Raw genomic sequence first — 27,351 nt, 5'->3', positions numbered from 1 at the left:
TCCCTAACTCGCTCTGCCTCTCCACCTTTCTCTCCTCCTTTTAAGACCCTTCTCAAAATCTACCTCTGACCAAGCTTTAGTCACCCCTCGTAATATCTCCATCTTTGGCTCAGTATCTATTTTCGTTTGATGAAGCACCTTCGGATGTTTCAGAATAAAATAGAAAGGGGGAGAAATTTGGCTGCTTTGCGCCTCCTGTTAGTGCCTGCGGGGGGCAGTAGTGGGGTGCTAAGGGGTTACCGACCGAGCGCGGTGAACTTTGCGATGCAGGTGAAGTTTCCTGGCAGTTTTGAGGAGACATTGTGAACTCGGCTGGCCGCTTGGGGAGTGGTAATTCAGGGGAATGCTTTTCAGCAAGCGCAACCTTTATTACTTGCACCTGTCTGGTGTGCGCGCAAAATTTTTCATGTTTCATTGGTGCAAGATGTCCAAGCCCTCCACTTTGTGAGAGTGTTTGGGGCTGTAATGGCACCCTGTAAAACATAACTTCCGACAATTGGCTTGTGCATCATCATTGCAAGGGAAGCAGCCTCTGTGATGAAAGAGTGCTGTCACCAATGCGCTCTAAATTGTTTAGCGCTCTGCTGCTACCGCCCCGCTCTCGGACTTTAGCGCCATAAGAGAAGTGGTTAGCACTTGATTTAGCGCTCCAATTCCCTCGGAGCACTAAAGCTGAATATTGCGGGAGGAGAGAATGATTAGCGCGTGGTTCTACTTCTTCAACTTTTCAAAAATTAACGCCCCAAATGGGGCACAACAAATTTCGAGCCCTAAACTATCGGACCGAAAATGGAGTCCCTCGAAGGTAAGTTTAAAAACTTTAGGAGGCAAAATTGGGTTACATCCCGCCCCGACCATGGAATTCGCGTTACCGCCCCTCACAGGAAGTGGAGTGCCATGTCACGCGCTCCACTTCCTGTTGGGGCGGTGTCGGGGAGCTACGTGGGTGGGATCGGCATTACACAGCTTCTCCATGTAGCGCTGACGCGTTTCAATGCCCCTCCATTTCCGTTAGAGGGGAGGGCCGCTGCGAACTCTGAAGGCACTTTGATGCCCTCCACTGGGCCACCTGGGCAGCGTGGTGCTGTGGCCTCAGCCCGACACCCAAACGGAGGTGCTAACGGGAGGGCGCAGAACAGGCAATTTGGGCCCCTTACTTTTGTGTGGCCACGAGAAGCAGGAGTGTTGCTCTGGACGCCACAAAAATAGTTGGGCTGCTGCCGCCCCAGGCTGCGTTCCCAATACCCTCCCGAAGCTCCCCCCACTTGACGACTTTGCTGTTGGCTGGGCTGCCCAAAACTGCACCAACCCGAACCTGGCGACTTGCCTCTGGACTCCCGTAAGGGTTGGCAGTTTGCAGGCACCATTCAAATGAGGTTCCACCATTAAAACGGATTGGACTTCCGCCCCATCCCCAACCACCCCTCCCCAGACAGTTTGTTCGTGAAATTGGCCACCTGTAAATACTTGTATTGCCACGACTTGTCAGAAAAATACTGACACTAAAATATTGCAACTAAATAACTAAATGTTGTGAAGTCACTTTAACAGTAGCTTTAAATATGTGCAAACTTTGGAGTATGTATTTTATCTGTTTTGTCTTTAACACGGCTGTGAAGCGCCTTGGTTAGTTTTACTCTGTTAAAAGCGCTATATAAATAAAATATATTATTATTTATCTATAAGATTTAATTACATTCATCTCATCAATTTCTCTGATTTCTCTATCACTTTGTTATTCATAATTATGTGAACCTCATTGTGTAAACTATGTGCAAATAGATGACAGTAATTTGCATGCAAAAATATTATTGCCATGTTCATACTGCATGTTCATCTTTATTCAAGTAAAAAACACTGAAAATTGGAATTTGCTTTGCCCCATTTTTATTTATCTGTTGATCCCACAGAACATAGCAGAATATAAAACTCATGATTTCATTCTGTAAAAAATTAGCAGGTAAGTGCTGCAATAGATCTAAAATTACATTATTATGTCATGAAGTCTCCTGCAAAGTTGTCTTATTCTCATTTTTGTTTGGATGTTATTTTTAAAGGAGGTGACATTAATGTAGAATAAATGTTATTTAAAAAAAGAGACCCTAAGCATGCAATGTAAACCATGTCACAGTCCAAGGCCAGGGATTTATTTACAAGTACTTATTTTTTGTCTGCAGTTTAAAAAAATATATTTATCCTGTGCTCATAAATGTCAACATCTTTTTAAATGTATTAATTTGGATTGATTACTGAAATGCCAACCCCCAGGATATGTGTTGCAATTCGGGATGGTCATATTATGATGCCCATGCAAATGAGGGAGATAGGTTATACGACCTATTTCCTGCCATTTGTGCCCTAGCAATGCTGGGTCCAAGGGCTGCATGGGCATCCAGTATTGCTGTCGACATCGGAGCTTAATTAAATCTGAAGTAGCCAGTTTCTCTACTGCAATTGATCATAGAGCAATCGATTGAATTACCTATCTGAAAATGGGACACTTTTTAATGTTTTTAATTTCCTCAGATGTTCTGACAGGGCCAGTCCCGGCGCGAACAATCGTCCGCAGGAAGCACAAATTGGGGATTTGTGAATGTGCTGCCCAGAATTTTCAGTCCATTAAATTGTATTTTACAGTACAAAGAGTGAGACTCCACAAGTGTATACATGCAGCTGGGTTATTAGATGACCAGGTATGTGACATACTGAGTGATATAATGTGCTTTCAGGGTTGGAATCTCTACAGTGCAGTACTCTCTATGCAGATGGATTATAAAATAAAAACTCATGTTCCACATTAAACCCCAATGATTTAAGATTGTCATGAAGTCTTTTCAGTTTTCTATCAATTAGCTCATTCATTTGTTCAGTTGAAAAATTTAGAAATTGTAGTCTCTTGGCAAGTTGCGGGTTAGCATACAGAATCTGGCTTAGAGATTCACACTCAGCACAGTTACCATATTCGCAATGTTTCTCGCCTACTGGAATTGGATCAGAATTAATGTCTGTGAGCATATCTTGGCATCTCTCATAAGGCGCTCTGGGAATTAAGCTTATACGTTGACTAAGAATTCTGCTAATTTCAAGAGAGTTGGGTATCTGGACATTTGATGGGAGATAACGTTGACTGTCTAATGTAGTGCTTTTTGAAGGAGAGTTTATTTTTAAAACTGTGGATTGTACTTCAGGAGGAAATCTAAAAGCTTGTTTATTACACCAGTTGCCAATACATACTGCCATGCTAATGGCACTGTGCCATGTTTTAAAGCACAATATATCTATCATAATTTCTTTCTGCTTCCTTCCTTTACATGACACTGAAGCACCAAAGTAATTCTCTGTTGTCCGCCTTCTGACATCAACATCCCAAAAATAGCAGTAGCTGATGACTGTTGACATAAAGACATTTCCACATTTGCTGCTTTCAGTAAATTCCACAACCATTTGTTCAGTCAGATCCAACAGACACTTTAAAACATCATCAATATGTCTTGTTTTTGTGACTTCAACAACCTGTAAAACAAACATGTACCAATCATAAAGAAGGAAACAACTTGCATTTGTATAGCCCCTTTCATGGCCTGCGGGCAAACTAAAGCACTTCAGTCAATTAATTACTTTTGAAGTAAGTCATAGAAACATAGAAACATAGAAAATAGGTGCAGGAGTAGGCCATTTGGCCCTTCGAGCCTGCACCGCCATTCAATGAGTTCATGGCTGATCATTCAACCTCAGTACCCCTTTCCTGCTTTCTCTCCATACCCCTTGATCCCTTTGGCCGTAAGGGCCATATCTAACTTCCTTTTGAATATATCCAGTGAACTGGCATCAACAACTTTCTGCCGTCGAGAATTCCACAGGTTAACCACTCTCTGAGTGAAGAAGTTTCTCCTCATCTCGGTCCTAAATGGCTTACCCCTTATTCTTGACCCCTTATTCTTGGACTGTGACCCCTGGTTCTGGAACTCCCCAGCGACGGGAACATTCTTCCTTCCTCTAACCTGTCCAATCCCGTCAGAATTTTATATGTTTCCATGAGATCCCCTCTCATTCTTCTAAACTCCAGTGGATACAAGCCCAGTTGATCCAGTCTCTCCTCATATGTCAGTCCTGCCATCCCAGGAATCAGTCTGGTGAACCTTCGCTGCACTCCCTCAATAGCAAGAACGTTATGTTATTAGGCAACATTAAAGATAATTTGCACACAGCAAAGTCCCACAAACAGGAGTGAGATAAACAATGGGGGAATTTTAATCCCCGCCAGCCCCCACGAAGGGCGAAAGAGGTTCGGTGGGGGGGGGGGGGGTGTAAAGTAGTTAAATATGTGAAACCCTACCCTAATCCGCCGCAAACGTCCCTGCTTCTGGTTTAACCGCGGCGGGTCGGCTAAGTAATCCGCTCTGGGGAGGCAGGTCCAAGCTTATAACATTTAAATGAGGCTGCATTCCTCAGCTTTTGCCAACTATTTAAATTTAACAGCTGCATGCTGGGTTTCCCAGGGCGCTAGGTCATGTCCGAGATGATGGCCTTGATTGCATGCCAACACTGTGTAGTGAGCTTTGAACACTGAAGCTGAGGGACTTACGAGGTAGTCTTAATCTGGCACATTCCCTTAAATCCTACCAGCAGAACCTTCAAGGAATAGAGTACAGAGCCTTGGAGTGCAATAGGTCCCAGATAGATAGCAGCAGACGTACCGTTATCTCGTCCACACCAAAACTTCCCTCACCAGTGGCCAAAAAATATATTTAACGCTCTTCTCCTGTATTGTACACTGAGACTCATAATACCATGCAGAAGCTTCAAAAGCATCACTAATCTCAGCCAGAATCTATAATGTTCCTCCAAGCACTAACACTAGATCACCTCGGATTTCCTTTTGTTTTTGTGCCAGATTATGAAAGTAAACTAGCACGAAATATAAAAACAGATAGTAAGAGTTTCTACAGGTACATTAAAAGGAAAAGAGTGGCTAAAGTAAATGTTGATCCCCTAGAGGATAAGACTCGGGAATTAAATGGCAGAGACGTTGAACAAATATTTTGTATCGGTCTTCACGGTAGAAGACACTAAAAACGTTCCAACAGTGGATAATCAAGGGGCTATAGGGAGGGAGGAACTTATTACAATCACTATCACTAAAGAAGTAAAATAATGGGACTAAAGGTGGACAAGTCCCCTGGTCCTGATGGCTTACATCCTAGGGTCTTAAAAGAAGTGGCTGCAGAGATAGTGGATGCATTTGTTGTAATCTATCAAAATTCCCTGGATTCTGGGGTGGTCCCAGCGGATTGGAAAACCACAAAGGATTGGAAAACCTATTTAATATGAGTTCTCAGGTGACTGATGAGACCAATGCGGGACCTACAGTCTCTGTCACAGGTGGGGCAGACGGTGGTTGGAGGGACGGGTGGGTGGGTTGCTTGGGTTGTCGTACGCTCCTTCCGCTATTTGCGCTTGGCTTCCGCATGTTCCCGGCGAAGAGACTCGACCTGTTTGGCGCCTTCCCGGATGCGTCTTCCTTCACTTTGCGCGGTCTTCGGCCAGGGATTCCCAAGAGTTGGTGGGGATGTTACATTTATTCCAAGGATGCTTTGAGGGTGTCCTTGAAGCATTTTCTCTGCCCTCCTGGGGCTCGCTTGCCGTGGCGGAGCTCGGAGTAGAGCGCTTGCTTGGGGAGTCGAGTATCGGGCATGCGGACCATGTGGCCCGCCCAACGGAGCTGATCGAGCGTGGTCAATGCCTCGATGCTGGGGATGTTGGCCTGAGAGAGAACACTGACATTGTTACGCCTAACCTGCCAATGAATTTGTAGAATTTTGCGGAGGCAGTGTTGGTGGCCGAACAAAGGCAGCTTTTTGCTCCTTCATGAATACAAAAGTGGTGGCAAGAGGTAACTGTCGGTGCAGCCAAATTACAGATGGACATACAGCTGCTCCTTGAAGTCATCCAAATCCAGGTCGCTGATTGGAGTGCGGGCAGGCATAGCAGGAGGGGTGAAGGAGCGGCGAGAGATTGTAGAGGGACGTGATCAGGGCCCAGGAGAGGCGCGAGTTTGCGGCCCAGCGAGGGCCAGCCCACACTGCGATATGTGCGCGCACTAGGTCCGTGCAGCAGAGCTGGCCTCCAGTCGTCTTGGTTAATCCTTGCCACTGGACCAAGATCTAGCTCTGTCGAGCCCGTGTGGTGGCTGGTGTGCAACGGTCACCACACGTTAAAAAAATCCACGCACAGGCAGCTTCCACCCTTCAACACATAGTTCGGGACCTGGAATGTCAGGTCCTTCATTGAAACATCTGTGAACTCATTGAACACATCCCTTTTTGGCGTGGAAGCAAGTCATCCTCGATTCGAGGGACCGCCTATGATGATGATTTAAAAAAAGGAGGCAGACAAAAAGCATAAAATTATAGACCAGTTAGCCGAACATCTGTTTTTGGGAAAATGCTGGAGTCCATTACTAAGGAAGCAGTAGCGGAACATTTGGAAAAGCATAATTCAATCAAGCAGAGTCAGCAGGGTTTTATGAAAGGGAAATCATGTTTGACAAATTTGCTGGAGTTCTTTGAGGATATAACGAGCTGGGTGGATAAGGGGGAACCAATGGATGTGGTGTATTTGGATTTCCAAAAGGCATTCGATAAGATGCCACATAAAAGGTTTATGTACAAGATAAAAGTTCACAGGGTTGGAAGTAATATATAAGCATGGATAGAGGATTGGCTAACTAACAGAAAACAGAGATTCGGAATAAATGGGTAATTTTCCAGTTAGCAAACAGGGGCTAGTAGGGTGCCGCAGGGATCGGTGCTGGGTCTTCATTTTTACAATCTATATTAATGACTTGGATGAAGGGACCGAGTGTAATATAGCCAAGTTTACTGCTGATACAAAGATGGGAAGGACAGCAATGTGTGAGGAGGACACAAAACATCTGCAAAAGGACATAGAGAGGCTAAGTGAGTGGGCAAAAATTTGGCAGATGGAGTATAATGTGGGAAAATGTGAGGTTATCCACTTTGGCAGAAAAAATAGAAAAGCAAATTATGATTTAAATGGAGAAAAATTGCAAAGTGCTGCAGTACAGAGGGTCCTGGGGGTCCTCGTGCATGAAACACAAAAAGTTAGTATGCAGGTACAGCAAGTAATCAGGAAGGCACATGGAATGTTGGCCTTTATTGCAAGGGGGATAGAGTATAAAAGCCGGGAAGTCCTCCTACAACTGTACAGGGCATTGGTGAGGCCACACCTAGAGTACTGCGTGCAGTTTTGGTCTCCGTATTTAGGAAGGATATACTTGCATTGGAGGCTGTTCAGAGAAGGTTCACTAGGTTGATTCCGGAGATGAGGGGGTTGACTTATGAAGATAGGTTGAGTATGTTGGGCCTCTACTCATTGGAGTTCAGAAGGATGAGAGGTGATCTTATCGAAATTTATAAGATAATGAGAAGGCTCGACAAGGTGGATGCAGAGAGGATATTCCCACTCATCGGGGAAACTAAAACTAGGGGACATGGTCTCAGAATAAGGGACCGCCCATTTAAAACTGAGATGAGGAGGAATTTCTTCTCTCAGAGGGTTGTAAATCTGTGGAATCCTCTGCCCCAGAGAGATGTGGAGGCTGTGTCACTGAATATATTTAAGGAGGAGATAGACAGATTTTTGAGCGATAAGGGAATAAAGGGTTATGTGGAGCGGACAGGGAAGTGGAGCTGAGTCCATGATCAGATCAGCCATGATCTTATTGAATGACAGAGCAGGCTCGAGGGGCCAGGTAGCCTACTCTTGCTCCTATTTCTTATGTTCTTATGTCCTGAATTGATGGACTTTTGCCCAGGTCATAGTTTGTTGGTTACACCACTCTTCAAGGTCTGCAAGATGTTCTTTCTCACCTGAGACTTCAGTTTACTATCCAGCCACACAGGGGAGAGAAGCAGGAGCTCCTGCCAAGATGTTAAAGGGCCATTGTCCCTGTGATATTTATCCAGCCCCTGGTAATATTCTGGTGACTTTTGGCTGTACTCCTTCCAAGGCCAATATATCCTTTGTGAGGTACGATGACCAGAACTGTACACGGCACTCCAGATATGGTCTAACCAGGGCTATAATATAAACTTTCCCCTTCATATTGTAGCACTCTAGATATAAAGGCTAACATTCCATTAGCCTTTTTGATTTTTGTTATACCTCAGCACTACATTTCAGTGATCTGTGTACAGAGACCCCTAAATCTTTTTCGACATCCACTTTTCAGTAGCTTTTCACCATTTAAAAAATACTCGGATCTATCTTTTTTGGTCCAAAATGGACTTACAATGGATTTCTAGCAGGAGCCTTGCGTGAATTGAGGCGATACTGCATTGAGGTGCAACAAACACTGACAAGCACTGCACAAAGGTGCACGGCTGCACCCAGGCTCTCCCATGACTCCCTCCAAATGCTAATGGAGGGAAGCACAGCACGCAGGGAGGTTCTCTTCCCTTCCAATGGGCGGAAGAGACCTCCCCAGGAGACCAATGCAGCCTGGTTAAATTTGTGAGCTCCATGCCCTGAAGAAGCCCTAACCTTAGATATTGCAGCGAGCTATACACAAAATGGCTGCCTTTGCTCATTCAGCTGTTGCAGCAGCACTGGACTGTTCCACAGCCTCACCCCGCAAGGTGAGTTCACTGTCGACGATACTAATAGTGCCAGAAGCCTACCATACACTTTTAATGAAGCTACACCAAGTATAATTGGGCTGGCACTCTGCAGTGTAACAGTGGTTGTGGAAGTAAAGTTCGAGTAAACTTCCAGCAGTAACCACATCACAGAGGAAAATCTGTCCCGCTGTATGTTTGCGTAATAATATTAAAGGATGTGGGGGATTCGACTAAGTGGCTCGGACTTCATTGATTAAATGGCCTGTTTCTGTGCTGCAATATACGGTGCTTCTCCGGATGAGCTAATTCAACCTACCACATCAAGTAGCACTGTATAAGGAGGACGAGTTGGGAGGTGAGTGTTGTGTTTCTGAAAGACATCTGGATACTTAGTAGATAATTGCTCAAATTCCGCTCTTTCAAAAAAAGACTCCGGTTCAATAACAGGAAGATTAATGCTGCCTTGAAATAATATTGTATGCAATATCTGCAAAATTAAAAAAAAACATGTTAACATTTTAGTCATTAACAACATAAAGACGATGTTACTGAGTGGAGGGTGAAGAGATGTCCTTGGCTGAAGAGCCTGGGGATTCCACTCTCACGGTTTTTGCGTTTATAAGGAGGGTGGTGACAGACAATGTGCTGCATTTGTTGCAAAAGTGAGTGGGGATCTGGCAGAATGGATCCCCCCACTATCTGCCCTCTCCAATAGTGCCACAAAATCAGATGGATGGTGGCAGGCACTCCAATCTATATATAAATTAAAAATATTTCAAAATTAATAAAACCGAGTTATCAATTCAACAGTATGTTCGCTATTCAGAGGGAAAACTGGATCACCCACTTTCCAAGTTTTATGTATCTTTAACGTACAAGTTAAAAAAAATACCTCTTTGAAGTAGGCTTTTGCTTTGTCTTGGCGAAGCTTTCCCTCTCGCACAGAATTTGCAAAGAATGACCGAACCTTCTTCAAAAACTGATTTCCACTCTTGATAAAGTTTTGCAGCTGTTGTACATCCTTTCGCACAAAGTTCTCCATTTTCTTTCTAGTACAAAAAGTAAATGAAACAGGTAAAAATGGAACATGCTTTTTTTGTAGGAACGTATTGGGCTATATCTTCCACCTTTTTACTGCCTGTCCTTGGTCAGTGTTGGGTTAATAAAGACAATGAAATGGGACATTATAGCCAACCACCACAACACCGTCCCAAAAAGTTGTTCCAAAATTATCCTCCTTAAAACCCATCAGTCTGGAGCATGACCCACTCAGAGCCTGCCCCACCACATGTAAATGAGGGCAGGGGGATGTGGCCGAGGCCTTCATGCAATTTACCCCAATTATCATCCCAAACCTGATCTCTGAAAGCACTGTCACTGTATACAGGTGGTGGCATGTACAGTGCAGCATTATCCCTGAGGAGGCTATTGTGGTTCTGATATCGGCAGTTTTGCTGTTTGCAGATCGGGAGTTTTCCTGAAGACTTCTCCTGCCAGTTATGGTGAGTACTGGAGGAGGTTTTATTTGGATTGGAGAAATGGATTTCCCAATGGGAATCCCTCTCTTCCTGTGCCGTGAAGGGGTGAAGGAGGAAATGGAAGAGGCTCGACTGGAGGAACTTACAGTGAGGCATTACAGAATATGTTTAAAATTCCAACAGGAACTTTTCAGGACACCAACAACTTGCATTTATATAGTGCATTTAACATAGTAAAATGTCCCAGAAATTCAATGAGGTTGGTCATGTTGTGTATGTATAACATAAGTATACTCCCTGTACACTCAATGTACATAAGACTACTGGATGTACCTTCACACTGCATACACTATGCTTGTACCACCAGAGGGTGCAACTGGTGGAGACCTAGGGGTCACCTGTACATGACAGGTAACCAGGTATAAAAGGGAACTCACCATGCTGTACCCTCACTCAGGAGCTGTAATAAATGGACTAAGGTCACCACAGTTCAAGTACAATACTTTACCTCGTGGAGTCATTACTAGAGTGCTTACAGACATAATAACTAGCAACGGGATTACGAATTTCCACGTGAAAATGGCTAACCTTGGCACGTTTCAACAATTCGCCGATTGGGAAGATTGGGAAGCCTTTGTGGAAAGGCTCGAACACTTCTTCATTGCGAACGACCTGGCGTGAGACCACCCGGCCTCGCTGGCTGATAAGTGCAGAGCTATACTGCTCAGCAGTTGTGGGCCCACCGTCTATGGCCTCGTCAGGGACTTGCTAGCCCCAGCGAAGACAACGACCTAAACATACGTGGAGCTTGTAACGATGATACCGGAACAACTCAAACCTAAAGAGAGCATCCTCACAGCCATCAACCGGTTCTACACCCGCCGGCTGCCCAAAGGCCAAGAAATCGCAAAATATGCCGCAGAACTCAGACGATTGGCTGCACCATGTGATTTTGGCGACCACCTCACCGAAGCACTGCGGGACATCTTCGTTATTGGAATCGGCCACGAAGGCCTTCTCCACAAGCTGCTCTCTGCAAACGCCACGGTCACCCTGCAGAAAGCAATTAATGTGAGCCAGGCGTTCATGATCTCGGCCTGCGATTTCAAGCGGATGACTCACCCCCAGGCCTCTAACCCAGCAAGTACTGTAAACCGACTGGCGCTTTTTATGGCAAGGCTGCTGCAGGCAGTCTCTCTCTGGGAAGAGAGAACAGAACCCCGAGTCCCGCAATCCCGAGTCTGCCACATGGGGCCAACCGGCTAACCCTAAGCTGGCGCTGTGGAGGATATCACAGGGCCCACCAGTGCCGCTATAAAGACTATGCTTGCAAAGGCTGTAACACGAAAGGCCACCTCCAGCAAATGTGCAAGAGAAATTGTACTCACCAAGTCGATGAAGAGTTGGCCGATCATCCGAACTCCAGCGACAATGAAGAGAGGGTCCATGAGGCAGCTCAGCCCCACGATGAGGTGTACGGAGTGTTTACCTGTACCACCGAGAGATCCCCGTTGAAAATGGAAATCAAAATCAACGGTGTTCCAGTCACGATGGAGGTGGACACAGGGGCGAGCCAGTCACTGATGAATCAGGCGGCCTTTGAGAACCTCTGGGACAATATAGTCGAATGACCCGATTCAAGTGAAGCTGCTCACCTACACAAACAACACCATCCCAGTCGTTGGCAAAGTGGATGTCCAGGTGTCCCATGACGGCGCGATGCACAAGTTACCTTTGTGGATCGTTGCTGGGGATGGTCCAACGCTGCTAGGAAGAAGGAGGATGAAAAAGACCCGTCGGAGCTGGGAAAACCTCCAACCTCCAGCGATCGATGTCCTTCGCAGCCCCGAAGTTGGATCCAGCACAGCATCTGTAAAACCAGCCGCTCAACTCGACTGTGTGGAGACGACCCAGACCGCTCAACCCAATGGCGAGATGATCCAGCCGCAACGACCAGACCTCACCTTCCAGGCTCCAGTGGCAGGACTCCGGAGGAAGAAAATCGCGCAGAAGGCAATTTCCCTGCTTCTATGGCAGAACCTGGGGAGAAAAGGATCACCACAGCCGACCTCGTGGAAAGAAAGAAAATGGCGCCCGAACCATGAGGTGAAGCGCCTGAAGTAAAGATGGCGGCGCCCAGACCACGAGGGGCAGCGTTGATGGAGCAACACGTGATGCCGAGTAACGAACCGGATTGGGGTAAAGATTGCAAGGCCCTCTTAAAGGAGACCGGCAACCCATCACAATTAAAGGGACAGTTCCACTCGTTATACAGCGATGCCGGTGATACATATGTAAGAGATGTCATTGACAAATTCAAGTATGTAAATGTAACTAACCATGCTAAGTCGGGCGATTGTATTGTGAGAGTAAATGAAGCAATGATGTGCGATGCCGGGTTCTACATGCATGCCGACAAAACCAAGAGCAACCTCCCATCGGAAGCACCCAGGTCCAGCGGGCTACCCGGCCATGTAGCCTGCGCCTCCGGGACCAATGTGATGCCCCAGGGAGCATGGCCACACACAGAGAGAACATACCAGCTGCAGGGCCAGCGATCAGTCAGCGGACGGCAAAGGCACCACTACAGGTATCCTGCTCCTGATCGGCTCTACCTCTCTGGCCACCAGGGCCAGTACAGAGAGCAAGTGGCTTGAACCCTCCAGCTTTCCCAATGGGACCTGGGTTGACCAGGCTCCCACTATCGCTGAAGGGCAAAGAGACACCGCAGCCCTCAAAGGAGGACAGGGAGACCACACACTCCTGTGGCTCTGCCCACCACTAGGCAATGGAAAAGGCCCTGAGACTCAACCAGGGGAGCGATCGGAGTCCACCCAACTGGCAGGAGGCGCAGCGCCACCATCAGACAACCTGGACACAGTCTGGTTGCTCTGGAACTAGCCCTCACCCACCTGCACCTACACAACCCAGGGGCAAGACTTTGATACCACGTATGTAGCTTACCTGTAAAATGTACTTGTTCCACTACTGCAGAACCCAAACAGTGATGTATTAATCCTATGTTTTTTTTGTTCTTTCTTTATGTACATGTATGCACATGCAGGTGTTGAGCCACACACATGGTCTATGTGGGGTGGGGGGGCTGGGGGGGCGGGGGGGGGAAATGGAAGTATGTAGCCATGGACACACATGGATCACACCCAGAACCCACTCAAGCCCCACTGCAAACTCAAGCCATCCACTGCTGACCACTTCCCAATGTTGTGGCAATAAGAACTTGGGGGTCAACAGGGAGAGAGCCTAGCCAAAGCATAGACAAGGTACAAGAGCTTTGGGCACTCAAGTCTAGGGCCAGAGCACACAATGCAAAGGCCAATGGCACAAGATTTAGGGGAGAGTGATATTGTCTCTGTAGAACATAAGTATACTCCTTGTACACGCAATGTACAGTTACATAAGACTACTGGATGTACCTTCACACTGTATACACTATGCTTGTACCATCAGAGGGTGCAACTGGTGGAGACCTAGGAGTCACCTGTACACAAGGATAAAAGGGAGCTCGCCATGCTGTACCCTCACTCAGGAGCTGTAATAAATGGACTAAGGTCACCACAGTTCAAGTACAATACCTTGCCTCGTGGAGTCATTACTAAAGTGCTTACAGACAAAATAGGGCAAGCAAGACTTTCCCTTTTGAAATCAATGCTGACTATTCATTATTATATTTTTGATTTCTAGATTTTCTTCTATTTTCTCCTTTAGTATGGACTCCATTATTTTTCCTACCAATGATGTTAAACTGACTGGTCTATAATTCCCTGGACATGTTCTATCCCCCTTCTTAAATATAGGTATTACATGAGCTATCCGTTAGTCCTCTGGCACTAACCTTTTTCTAATTAATTATTAAATATGTGTAGTAATGCCTATGCTATCTCTTCCCTAGATTCTTTTAAAATGCTTGGATCCAGGGGTTTTATCCTCTGTGAGACTGATTAGTTTATTTAATATATCCCCTCTTTATTTTAAATGCACTTATCTCATTACTAATCTCATCATCCAATGTCATGTTCAACTGTTCTATCTCCCTGATAAATACTGAAGCAAAATAATGATTTAATATTTCTGCCATCTCTCTATCGTTACCTGTCTATCCCTTAATGGCCCTATTCTCATCCCAATCTTTTTTTTATTAATGTGCCTGTAAAATATTTTATTATTTTGTTTTATATTCCTTGATAATTTAATTTCATAGTTCCTTTTTGCTTTCCTACTTGATTTGATGACATCTCCTAATCTCTTCATATTCTCCCTTATCATGCACTTCTGTGTTGGTACTAAGTATGCCTCTTTCCTTACACTCAATTGTTCCCTTAAGGCTTTATTCATCCATGGAGTCTCATTAATGTTTAGTTCTTTTTAGATATATTGTTCCTGCATTCTGTTGAACACCGTTTTACATATTTCCTATGGCTGTTTTACATTGCTATTTGTCAGTACAGTTGCCCATTTTATTTTTCAAATTTTTATTCTCAGCCCCTTAAAATCATCTTTTCTCCAACTTGGTTTTCATCATACTTATGTCCTTCTCAATTATCATCTTAAAGTGTGTTATATTATGGTCGCTATTGCCTAAATGTTCCCCTAATTTTACTTCTCTTATAAGAACATAAGAAATAGGAGCAGGAGTTGGCCATACGGTCCCTCGAACATACTCTGCCATTTAATACGATCATGGCTGATCCGATCTGGACTCACGTAAACTTCCCTGCCCGCTCTCCATAGCCCTTTATTCCCTTATTGTTTAAGAAACTGTCTATTTCTGTCTTAAATTTATTCAATGTCCCAGCTTCCACAGCTCTCTGAGGCAGCAAATTCCACAGATCTACAACCCTGAGAAGAAATTTCTCCTCATCTCAGTTTTAAATGGGCGGCCCCTTATTCTAAGATTATGCCCTCTAGTTCTACTCTCCCCTATCAGTGGAAACATCCTCTCTGCATCCACCTTGTCAAGCCCCCTCATAATCTTATACGTTTCGATAAGATCACCTCGCAATCTTCTGAATTCCAATGAGCAGCTCTGGTTCATTCCCCATTACTCGATTCAAATGTGAATCCTCCCTTGTTGGGCTTTTTACATATTAGGTTAGAAAGGAGTCCTGCACACATTGCAGGAACTCCATTCACTAGCCCCTTTACCTATTCCTTCTGCCCAATTAATATTGGGGTAGTTGAAATCCTCTATTATTATTAATCTATGTTTTTTACTAATTTCCCTAATTTGTCCACATATTTCTTCCTCCAGCTTCCTTCCACTATTAGTTGGTCTGTAAACTACACCTATTAGTCTGATTGATCCTTTATTATCTTTTATCTCTATCCATATGGATTCTATTTTTATCTTGTTGATAGCTACATCATTTTTCTCTACCTCCATTTTCCCCTCTCTGTATTTCTAAATAAGTTATACCCTGCAATGTTTAATGAAGAAGTACAGATTGTTATTTCCAAGTTTGCAGATGACACTAAATTAGGAGGGACAGTAAGTAATGCAAATGGTAACAGGAAGTTGCAAAGGGATTTAGACAGATAAACTATCCGGGCAAAACTATGGCAGAGTTTAACATGGGAAAAATAAATCAGACTATTTTCTGAATGGTGAAAACTAGGTTCTGTAGAGAAGCAAAGAGATGTGGAACTCCAAATTGTGTTCACCCATCACCCCTGTGCTCGCTGACCTATATTGGTTCCCGGTCCGGCAACGCTTTAATTTAAAAATTCTCATCCTTGTTTTGAAATCCTTCCATGGCCTCGCCTCTCCCTATCTGTGTAACCTCCTCCAGCCCTACAACTCTCTGAGATCTCTGCACTGCTCCAATTCTAGCCTCTTGCGCACATCCGATTTTCATTGGACAGAAGAGGTCGGTAAAAGGGATAAGGGAATGGAGTTCAGCTGCCGAGGCCCCATTTTCTGGAGTACACTCCCTAAACCTCTCTGTCTCTCTATATCTCTCTCCTCCTTAAAGTGCTACCTCCTTGACCAAGCTTTTGGTCGGTCATCTATACTAATATCTCCTTACGTGTCTCAGTGTCAAATTTTGTTTGATAATGCTCCTTTGGTAATTATCAAACAAAGGAGCGTTGAGACATTTTACTATGTTAAAGGCACTATATAAATGAAAATTGTTTTGTTGTCCCAAGTATACAAATCATTATATACACAATTCGGACTCGAGAATCAAAAGTACAAATTCAAAATTTATGGTTGACACCAAATTGGAGACAAATAATTAATAGTAAGGAAGACTGTGACAAAATACAAGAAGACATTACTAAACCCGCTGAATGGTTGTGTAAAAGGCAAATTATATTACAATATAGATAAGTGAGAGAGGTGCATTTTGATAGGAGAAATAAGGAGGCCACATAATTCTTGGAAAATACCAGGGAGAATTTCCACTTCCCATTTAGAGTGCGAAAGCTGAATTTACCGGGCGGGAGGTCAGAAAAATTAGCAGCTGGTGCTATTTTTTCAACTTTTCAAACGGGGCGCTACGGAATTTCTAGCCTTAAAAGTCTAAATGGAGTAGAGCAGCAAAGGGATCTAGGTGTACCGATTCAAATCATTAAAAGTAGCAACACAGGTTAACAAGGCCATAAAAAAGCAAACAATGCACTGGGGTTCATTTCTAGAGAAACAGGATTAAAAAATGGAGCGGTTTCATTAAACTTGTACAGAACCTTGGTTAGACCACACTTGGAGCACTGTGCACAGTTCTGATCTCCATATTACAAAAATGATAGAGACACTAGAGAAGGTGCAAAAAAGATTTGCAAGGATGATACCAGAATGGAGAGATTCTAACTATGAGGTCGGGGCTCTTTTTTTCTAGAAAAGAGAAGGCAGAGGGATGATCTAATAGAGCTTTAAAATTACGAAGGAGTTTGATAGGGTAGATGTAGAGAAGATGTTTCCACTTGTGGGGAGCCCAAAACTAGAGGTTATAAATTTAAGATAGTCATTAATAAATCCAATAAGGAATTCAGAAGAAACTTCTTTACCCAGAGAATGGTTAGAATGTGGAACTTGCTACCACAAGGAGTACTTGAGACGAATAGCACAGATGCATTTAAGGGGAAGCTGGATAAGGACCTGAGGGAGACAGGAATAGAAGGATACGCTGATAGGGTTAGATGAAGAAGGGTTCTGGGAGGCTCATGTGGAGCATACTGGCATATTACTTTAAAATAAGGTATGGTAATAGGATTAAAAAGTCATAAATATTAGCTAATGAAGAATAAATTTAGAAGAGATAACAGGTGGAAATTCTAGTGTCAGCCTTGGCAGGAGATGAATGCATAATCTAGGGTGACATTTGCTGCATTGTTGGAGGTACCATCCTTTCAATAAGATGATCAGAACAGGTCCTGCCCTCTGAGGTGGATGTAAAAGATCATATGGCACTATTTGAAGACGAGCAAGTGAGTTCTGCTGGAGTCCTGGTCTATATTTATCCCTCAACCAACAGCACCAAAAAGCAGATTAACTGGTCATTCCTCACATTGTTCGTAGGATTTTGCTGTGTGTAAATTGGCTGCCGAGTTTGCTATAAAACAAATAACTGCACTTCAAAAGTAATTCATTGGCTTTAAAGTGCTCGGAGTGTCCATGCGGACATCAAAGGTGCTGAATAACTGCAAGTTTTTTCTTTCTTAAATGCCTGAAATCAGTTGGCGGGCAGGGTTGCAGAGATGCAGATGTTGGGGACACTCAAAACACATTTGGATCTACACTAACAGTATTAGAACTCGGTGATCCAAATCCATGGCTTTTCTTAAAAGCTTATGTCTTTGTGTTTATATCATCATGCTCATGTGCCTCCCCCACTGGTTAACTAAATCCCCCTGCAGGATTAACAGGACAACTTCACAAACCATCATGGAATGCTTATAATTGGATTCTGGCCCTTATAGTTGAGCATCAACAGAGTGCCAGTGATTCCTACAGAATGGGGTCATAAATAGGAGAAAGAACTTACCTGTGTTATTTTGTTAATTTTTGTTATTAATTAATATTTTCTGGGAAAGAAAAAAACAAAATCAGGAACATTCCTCATCCCACCTGCCTAAAGCCAGTGCTTAAAATAATCTATAACATAACATTGGTACATGGATATCCACAATTAAAGGTTGCAAAAGATTAAAAGAGTGAGAGTATTGTAATGGTCTGAATGAATTGCAGGAATAATGACTGCTAACATTCATCAGAAACCTTTTAATAACTGTATATGTAGATGACTATCTGGTGTTATATAAAAAAAGAGAAATTATAAGTCTGCCTGATTGACGAGTCCCAGGTTCAGAATGGTATAATACAGCCACTGTGACAAAAGTGGTGCATTTTGTTCATGGTTTGTTTTCCCTTCCTTTTCTTTACTGAATTACAGAAGTTACATTATATTCTCTTTAAAAGATCACATTCGGTTTGGAAGCTGCACATTCAATAGCGAGTGCATTTGTCCCCAACTTCAAATCGACGATGGCCAGCTGCATTGAGACACACGGGATAAATTTTCCAAATACACTTTGAGGTGGAGCCTCACCTTCCGTGTGCACATATCAGGAAATGGCAGGAATGCCGACCCTGATTTACTGTGCTTCCAACTCGTGGGCAAAGCTGGTAGCACACATTCGGAAAAATTGGTAATTTAATATGCTAACATTTCAATTGCAGAACAGTTAGAAAATAGTTACTGCTTCATCAGAGCACGCACTGATAACTGCCCAGATAGTTATCTCTCCATTGAATCTGGGGGGGTTTGTCATCACCTTATTTGGCTGGTCTGTAAGAAGTGTATTCACCATGCAATTTCATCAGGCTCACAAAGCTTGATTTTGCTCTGAAAAGGAGCTGGACGGCAGGAGACCAGCTTTGAACCCTGTTGTGATTGACAACTTTATTTCATTGTGAAAGATACCTGCCTATGTCCTTTTATTTCTGGGGAAGGAGTCGATTGACAGCTCCTTGCCAGTTCATCAATTCTTGCTTACGCCCCATAGTCCTGCAACTTCTTCCTTTTCTTTTCTCTACCATTGAAAACGTGCTGGTTGTTCGGTGGGATCACCTGGTAACTTTTTAAACTTTAATTTTAATGTTTAAGCTGGATTTGCAAGTGGTGTGAAGCCGAAGTGATGCAACACTACTTGCTGGAGGTGTTATGGCAGCAGATGTCCAATGGGCTCCAGCTCCCCTGTAGTTATAACTACACTCCTACAACACTGAAAGAAAGCACTTTGCAGTGGCTCCAAATGTGATGAAGAATACATTGAATTTCATAGAATGTACAGCAAAGAAACAGGCCATTTGGCCCAACTGGTTCATGCCGGTCTTTATGCTCCATGCGAGCCTCATCCCACCCAAGATAGATTGCGTACAGCAAGTCTTGCTTATCTGTTGTAGGACTGGGGGAGGTAGAGTGGGACTTGGGAAAGTAGAGTAGTACTTGGGTGGTCCTTGCTTGTCTGTAATGGGACAGGGAGAGGTAAAGTGAGACTTGGGGAGGAAGAGCGGTACTTGGATGGTCCTTGCTTGTCTGCAATAGGACTGGCGGCGGGGAGGGGGGGTGGGGGGGGCGTTAGAGCAGTATTTGGATGCTCCTTTCAGTTTCTGCTCTACACTGAACAAATTTGTTTACAGAAATTTTCCAAACCAGCGATTGTCTGCTCAGTCAAGCATGAGGGGCTGAAAATGGATGGCAAGTCCTATGGCTGATGTGACAAGGTCTGACAGCTGTGACAGTGCACACAATGGTCTAGTTCTAAATCTCACCAGGTAAGCAATCTGAATTGCCCCTTCAGTCAGCAAGACACAATAACTGGCAAGGCCATAAAAGGATTCTTATTAGCTTCAGATAAACTACCTCCAAAGAAACACAAATGTCCCCTCAACCGCCCCTTCATGTTCATTTACTCATTACGAGATACATAACTGATGTCCAGCTCGCTCTGCTTTTATTACAAGACCACGACCACAGTATATTTCTCCCAAATGAACTGATAACAAATTTTCAAATCAAATTTACAGTGCTGTACTGTACCATGCAAGTCAGATCAAGAAGACACCCAGCCAATACCACGTTCAATAGTGTATTCAGCCCTGAAGTAAGTGGCCGGATGGATAATTGATAACAAATTTTCTGCTGTCATTTGGGAAACATATTAAAAATTGCATTAAAAAAAAATGATAGAAATGAACTTAAAATTTCAGAGTCTTAATGCTCTGAAATGAAAATCGGACGGGGCATGAATCCGGCTGTTGATTCACTCTCTCTCGCTCTTAGGCGGTCCCTCATATCGAGGATGACTTGCTTCCACACCAAAAAGGGATGAGTTCACAGGTGTTTCAATGAAGGACCTGACATTTCAGGTACTAAACTACATATTGAAGGGTAGAAGATGCCTGTGCGTGGATTTTTTTAACATGTGGTAGCCATTGCACACCAGCCACCCACACGGGCTTGACAGAGCTAGATTTAGTTCCAGTGGCAAGGGTTAACCAAGACGACTGGAGACAGCTCTGCTGCACGGACCTAGTGCGCACACATATCGCAGTGTGGGCTGGCCCGTGCTACCCCTGGGCCCTCGCCTCTTCTGGGCCCGATCATGTCGCTTTACAATCTCTCGCCTTAAATATAGCAAGACAATAGAAGGCGTTTCACCAATGCCTAATTGGACAAAAATGGATGGCAATCTAAAGGAGGCGAGACTAAAGCTTTGGTCAAAGAGGTGGGGGTTTTAGGGAGTGCCTTAAAGGAGGAAAGACGGTAGAGAGGCAGAGAGGTTTAAGGAGGGAGTTCCAAAGTGTGGGGCCGAGACATGAGGGTACAGCCGTCAATGGTGGGGCAAAAGAAGTGAGGGATGGACACAGGTGGTGGGACCATGGATTGGTGCTCTGCACCACAGATGAACCAAGGTAAACACAACTCCCACAAACTTCCCAATTGGATGTTTTTCTTCAAGCCGCCCCAGACATCCCCCGCGTGCCCCCCCCCCCCACCCCACCCCATCCCCTGCAAGAGGTGGGGGGGGGTATTTATTTCCCATTAGGTAGTATGCTATAGGGAATTGTAAACATAAGGCAGCTAGCCAAGAGGGAGAAGAGGGTGAGGGGGGAAAAAAAAGAGACAGCGCACTCACTCAGCTTATCTACAGCTCACAGTATGGGCATGGGGGCAGGGAAGAGATGCACATGAAAATAGACTACTGAAAAATAATAATCAGGCAAACGATGAGACAGGGTTCACAAGTCTTCAAGCTTTGTGACTGAAACCTGAAGGTTGAATCAAACTAACTTACATAAATGCTTAAATGGACCTGGTTCTGGATTTTAAATCCATTGCTTTAATGTTGGCCCAGGTGACTGCTATATTTGGAGTCTAGGACAAGATGAGGCAGCCCTTTCAACTCCCCATTCCCAGTCTGACCTCCATCACTCTACACCTTTCTAATGAAGCTGAATGCAGGCGTCGGGGGACAATATCTAATCTTTGTCCTGGGCACCCTGGAATCTTCTGGTCGGAGTAAACTTCAAACTTCACCTATACCCTCATTTCCAAACCCGTTTCACACTTTCCCAATTTGCTCAGATGTTTATTTCCTTAGCTGTTTACATATCCTGTATCTCTTCAATGTCTTAACGCTTCTGTCCAGTACTTGACGGAGATGTTCTGCTAAATCACTCCATTCACAAGTCCTCGGTTTATATAACTATCTCCCCTCTCCTCTTGTTGATAGTATTAATACGCCAGCCCATCTCTTACTCTTCCTAAAGATGGTGACAGATTCGCTGTGCTTTTACAGCATTTGGTTCACTATCGCCCATTTGGCCCATCACCCAGGCCATTTTCACCCTCGCCACATCATTGTCTTCACTTGTTAACCAATGTCCTGGGGGAGTGTTTGCTAGTGCTGTTGCGGAGGGGTTAAACTAATATGGCAGGGGGATGGGAACCTATGCAGGGAGACAGAGGGAAGTAAAATGGGGGCAGATGCAAAAGATAGAAAGAAGAAAAGTAAAAGTGAAGGGCAGAGAAACCCAAGGCAAAAATCAAAAAGGACCACATTACAACAAAATTCTAAAGGGACAAAGTGTGTTTAAAAAGACAAACCTGAAGGCTCTGTGCCTCAATGCGAGGAATATTCGTAATAAGGTGGACGAATTAACTGCGCAGGCAGCTATTAATGAATATGATATAATTGGGATTACGGAGACATGGCTCCAGGGTGACCAAGGCTGGGAATTCAACATCCAGGGGTATTCAACATTCAGGAAGGATAGACAGAAAGGAAAAGGAGGTGGGGTAGCGTTGCTGGTTAAAGAGGAAATTAACGCAATAGTAAGGAAGGACATTAGCTTGAATGATGTGGAATCTGTATGGGTAGAGCTGCGGAATACCAAAGGGCAGAAAACGCTAGTGGGAGTTGTGTACAGACTACCAAACAGCGGTAGTGAGGTTGGGGACAGCATCAAACAAGAAATTAGGGATGCGTGCAATAAAGGTACAGCAGGTATCATGGGCGACTTTAATCTACATATAGATTGGGCTAATCAAACTGATAGCAATACGGTGGAGGAGGATTTCCTGGAGTGTATTAGGGATGGTTTTCTAGACCAATATGTCGAGGAACCAACTAGAGGGCTGGCCATCCTAGACTGGGTGATGTGTAATGAGAAAGGACTAATTAGCCATCTTGTTGTGCGAGGCCCCTTGGGGAAGAGTGACCATAATATGGTAGAATTCTTTATTAAGATGGAAAGTGACACAGTTAATTAAGAGACTAGGGTCCTGAACTTAAAGAAAGGTAACTTCGATGGTATAAGATGTGAATTGGCTAGAATAGACTGGCAAATGATACTTAAAAGGGTTGACGGTGGATAGGCAATGGCAGACATTTAAATATCACATGGATGAACTTCAACAATTGTACATTCCTGTCTGGAGTAAAAATAAAACGGGGAAGGTGGCTCAACCGTGGCTAACAAGGAAAATTAGGGATAGTGTTAAATCCAAGGAAGAGGCATATAAATTTGCCAGAAAAAGCAGCAAACCTGAGGACTGGGAGAAATTTAGAATCCAGCAGAGGAGGACAAAGTGTTTAATTAGGAGGGGGGAAATAGAGTTTGAGAGGAAGCTTGCTGGGAACATAATAACTGACTGCAAAAGCTTCTATAGATATGTGAAGAGAAAGAGAGTAGTGAAGACAAACGTAGGTCCCTTGCAGTCAAAATTGGTGAATTTATAATGGGGAACAGAAAAAAGTCAGATCAACTGAACAAATACTTTGGTTCTGTCTTCATGAAGGAAGAGACAAATAATCTTCCGGAAATACTATGGGACAGAGGCTCTAGCGAGAAGAAGGAACTAAAGGATATCCTTATTAGGCGGGAAATTTTGTTGGGGAAATTGATGGGATTGAAGGCCGATAAATCCCCAGGGCCTGATAGTCTGCATCCCAGAGTATTTCAGGAAGTGGCCCTAGAAATAGTGGATGCAATGGTGATCATTTTCCAACAGTCTATCAACTCTGGATCAGTTCCTATGGACACGAGGATAGCTAATATAACACCACTTTTTAAAAAAGGGAGAGAGGGAGAGGGGAATTATAGACCAGTTAGCCTGACATCGGTAGTGGGGAAAATGTTGGAATCAATTATTAAAGATGAAATAGCAGTGCATTTGGAAAGCAGTGACAGGATCGGTCCAAGTCAGCATAGATTTATGAAAGGGAAATCATGCTTGACAAATCTTCGAGAATTTTTTGAGGATGTAACTAGTAGAGTGGACAAGGGAGAACCAGTGGATGTGGTGTATTTGGACTTTCAAAAAGCTTTTGACAAGGTCCCACACAAGAGCAAAATTAAAGCACATGGTATTGGGGGTAATGTATTGACGTGGATAGAGAACTGGTTGGCAGACAGGAAGTAGAGAGTCGGGATAAACGGGTCCTTTTCAGAATGGCAGGCAGTGACTAGTGGAGTGCTGCAGGGCTCAGTGCTGGGACTCCAACTATTTACAATATATATCAATGATTTAGATGAAGGAATTGAATGTAATATCTCCAAGTTTGCAGATGACACTAAGCTAGGTGACGGCGTGAGCTGTGAGGAGGATGCTAAGAGGCTGAAGGGTGACTTGGACAGGTTAGGTGAGTGGGCAAAAATGCATGGCAGATGCAGTATAATGTGGATAAATGTGAGGTTATCCACTTTGGTGGCAAAAACACAAAGGTTTTGTGTTATCTGAATGGTGGCAGATTAGGAAAAGGAGAGGTGCAATAAGACCTGGGTGTCATGGTACATCAGTCATTGAAAATTGGCATGCAGGTACAGCAGGTGGTGAAGAAGGCAAATGGCATGTTGGCCTTCATAGCTAGGGGATTTGAGTATAGGTGCAGGGAGGTCGTACTGCAGTTGTACAGGGCCTTGGTGAGGCCTCACCTGGAATATTGTGTACAATTTTGGTCTCTTAATCTGAGGAAGGATGTTTTTGCTATTGAGGGAGTGCAGCGAAGGTTCACCAGACTGATTCCCAGGATGGCAGGACTGACATATGAGGAGAGACTGGATCAACTGGGCTTGTATCCACTGGAGTTTAGAAGAATGAGAGGGGATCTCACAGAAACATATAAAATTCTGACGGGATTGGACAGGTTAGAGGCAGGAAGAATGTTCCCGTTGCTGGGGAATTCTAGAACCTAGGGTCACAATCTAAGAATAAGGGGTAAGCCATTTAAGACCGAGATGAGGAGAAAATTCTTCACTCAGAGAGTGGTTAACCTGTGGCATTCTCTACCGCAGATAGTTGTTGAGGCCAGTTCGTTAGATATATTCAAGAGGGAGTTAGATATGGCCCTTATGGCTAAAGGGATCAAGGGGTATGGAGAGAAAGCAGGAAAGGGGTACTGAGGTGAATGATCAGCCATGATCTTGCTGAATGCTGGTGCAGGCTCGGCGGGCCAAATAGCCTACTCCTGCACCTATTTTCTATGTTTCTAAATAAAGGAAGCTTATTTGCTACTTTGAGCAAGGGGGAAATTATGGAAAACGTTATCGCGGGTCTTCTACCTATATACTGCCAAAATACAAAGCAATCGGACATTAGATTAGTGTCCACCTTAGTTTCGCTATACTCGGTACAGAGTGGAGGTTAGTTAATTACTTGAAGGCAGGGATTGATTAACCAGAAGAAGAGTCCGCCTTGCCTATTGTTGTCCACTCGCTAATGTCTGGAAAGGGCAGAAAGGTCTCCTGCAGCATCACTGCAGAAATCTGGCTATAAATCAGTTGGTGCCTGTCATGGGAGAATAGGAAATCAATAAATCAATTTTTTTTTAAGTATAAGGGTTAGAAAAAAGTTACGTTTCTCACCAGATGTTTAATTTCCCAATACAAATTATTAATAATATCATGTGACCTTGGTAAATATTACTTCACTTCGATTTGATGTCAAGGCCCCACATTGCTCCAGTTATTTCAGTGTCGATTCCTTTTATTCTCCACAATTAGGAGTCTGCGGCCAGCCTGAAGAGGGGTTTCACTGTCAGACTGCACTGAAGGGGGAGTCTGTCCCGCGGGAGTTCGGGATTTCTTACCTGATCCTGTAACAATGTCAGCAGAAGTCAGAGTCCCAGTATCAGTCCACACCACAAAAGAATGGAAGCGGCTTGTCCTAAGTTTAGGCGGGCGGATCCGATGATTTGCAGACGCAAACAAAATGAGAAAACGAAACTTATTTTTGACTTCCTTCTTCCTCGACCGCTGTATTTGATTGGTCAAAGCAGATGTCTGCTATACACGGGACAGGTTAATAAAGTTGTCAATCACACGTTACCTATTCCCAGTTTCCACTGAGGTCAATTCCAGAACACAAAACTACCTGTAATTTAGCACAAGTTGGCACTCTTGGTGAGAGAAGCCATAAATACCGATTAAATGAAATTAAAATGTTAGCAAACATTTTCCTCGATATTGGAGACCTATTTTGATCATTAGGTGTGAAACACAATCTTCACACACACACACACAGAATTCTCAGCAGAATGCTGGTGACAGATTGCAACAAGTCACTGTAATCAACCGATTGGTATCAGAGGTTTTCAGCCAACTCGCTCCAAGTTCAGTCCTGTCTGAGCAACGAGGATTTTCAGTGTGAAGCTCTGTACAAAACCGAGGGCAGATGCTCCACTTTTTCCACCGAGTTTAACCACACATAAGGTAGACAGTTTGCAGAAAGTATTGCTGACCCCCAGAATTTGAAAGTCATGAGACCGGGGCTACAAATTCATGTCTTTTCGTTTGAACAAATGGATGCTTAAGACATTTATTTACGATGGTAAATGTACTACATGATGGGACTCTGAAACATACCGAACGGGAGTTTCCCAAGTTCAATTTTTTACTCAGGACTTCCCAAATTAACTTTGAAGTTGTCACTGGCTGCACAACGCCTGCACACTGGGAGCCAGAGGCACAAAGTTGAATAAAGAAGCAAATTTGATACATCAATGTGATTGTTTTTGTTTCTCACACAAGCCGTACTTATGGCTTCTCTCACCAAGAGTGCCATACTTGTGCTAAATTACAGGTACTTTTGACCTGGCTATAGATGACATGTGATTGACAACTTTATTTCACAGCGTGGCTACCAGGGAGGATTTTCTAGGAGGTTGCAGATGTCTGCCACCAACTGATGCAACAACCTCAGCCTTTGGAAGCACTACTCTTCTGAGAGGTCAAGGAATCTGAGCCTTTGCCTGCACACCCTATTACACAGGTAGTGTTTCCTGCAAGCTCGACCCCTCTGCTGCTCCTCTGTGCTGATCATCTGCAGGTCTCTGCATAGCAGGCTCGTGCTGCTGCTTCCTGCTGGTCAGCTTGCTCCTAGACTGAGATCCAATCTAAGGCAGCCACCCGTCACGAAGGCAAAATATTATCTGAATGGCGACAGATTAGGAAAAGGGGAGGTGCAACGAGACCTGGGTGTCATGGTACATCAATCATTGAAAGTTGGCATGCAGGTACAGCAGGCGGTGAAGAAGGCAAATGGCATGTTGGCCTTCATAGCTAGGGGATTTGAGTATAGGAGCAGGGAGGTCTTACTGCAGTTGTACAGGGCCTTGCCTCACCTGAAATATTGTGTTCAGTTTTGGTCTCCTAATCTGAGGAAGGACGTTCTTGTTATTGAGGGACTGTAGCGAAGGTTCACCAG

At 44.1% G+C, this 27,351-nt stretch overlaps 1 protein-coding gene and 1 long non-coding RNA gene across 3 annotated transcripts in view; one reads left to right on the top strand and one right to left on the bottom strand.

The window, feature by feature from the left end:
* LOC139226759 (uncharacterized) overlaps positions 1-25,712 on the top strand; it is a 33,237-nt gene extending 7,525 nt beyond the window's left edge. Inside the window, exons 2-4 of the long non-coding RNA XR_011587308.1 lie at positions 2,527-2,693; positions 19,782-19,916; positions 25,650-25,712. This is a non-coding gene — a long non-coding RNA (uncharacterized lncRNA). The remainder of the gene's footprint in view (positions 1-2,526; positions 2,694-19,781; positions 19,917-25,649) is intronic.
* LOC139226756 (uncharacterized) lies at positions 1,889-25,926 on the bottom strand. 2 transcript variants are annotated; one of them, XM_070857749.1, is made up of 4 exons: positions 25,736-25,926; positions 9,535-9,691; positions 8,959-9,129; positions 1,889-3,513 (listed from the first exon to the last, which is right to left on the bottom strand). In XM_070857749.1, the coding sequence occupies exons 2-4, from the start codon at positions 9,682-9,684 to the stop codon at positions 2,758-2,760; spliced, it is 1,077 nt and encodes a 358-aa protein (XP_070713850.1). In that variant the 5' UTR covers positions 9,685-9,691; positions 25,736-25,926; the 3' UTR covers positions 1,889-2,757. The 2 variants fall into 2 exon arrangements, with proteins under 2 accessions (XP_070713850.1, XP_070713851.1); XM_070857750.1 differs by lacking the exon at positions 25,736-25,926 and adding an exon at positions 25,303-25,380.
* Positions 25,927-27,351: the final 1,425 nt, after the last annotated feature.

The sequence above is a fragment of the Pristiophorus japonicus genome, chromosome 16 (assembly GCF_044704955.1).
Source record: "Pristiophorus japonicus isolate sPriJap1 chromosome 16, sPriJap1.hap1, whole genome shotgun sequence".
Classification (NCBI taxonomy): Eukaryota; Metazoa; Chordata; class Chondrichthyes; family Pristiophoridae; genus Pristiophorus; species Pristiophorus japonicus.
The sequence above is the reverse complement of the archived record's forward strand: the minus strand, read 5'-3'. Positions and strand labels throughout refer to the sequence as shown.

Coding starts and splice junctions, on each gene's coding strand:
- LOC139226756 (XM_070857749.1), bottom strand. CDS start 9,684: ATGGAGAACTTTGTGCGAAAGGATGTACAACAGCTGCAAAACTTTATC. Junction 9,130..9,534: donor CAAAAGCCTACTTCAAAGAG/GTATTTTTTTTA, acceptor TTAATTTTGCAG/ATATTGCATACAATATTATT. Junction 3,514..8,958: donor ATACAGTGCTACTTGATGTG/GTAGGTTGAATT, acceptor TTTGTTTTACAG/GTTGTTGAAGTCACAAAAAC.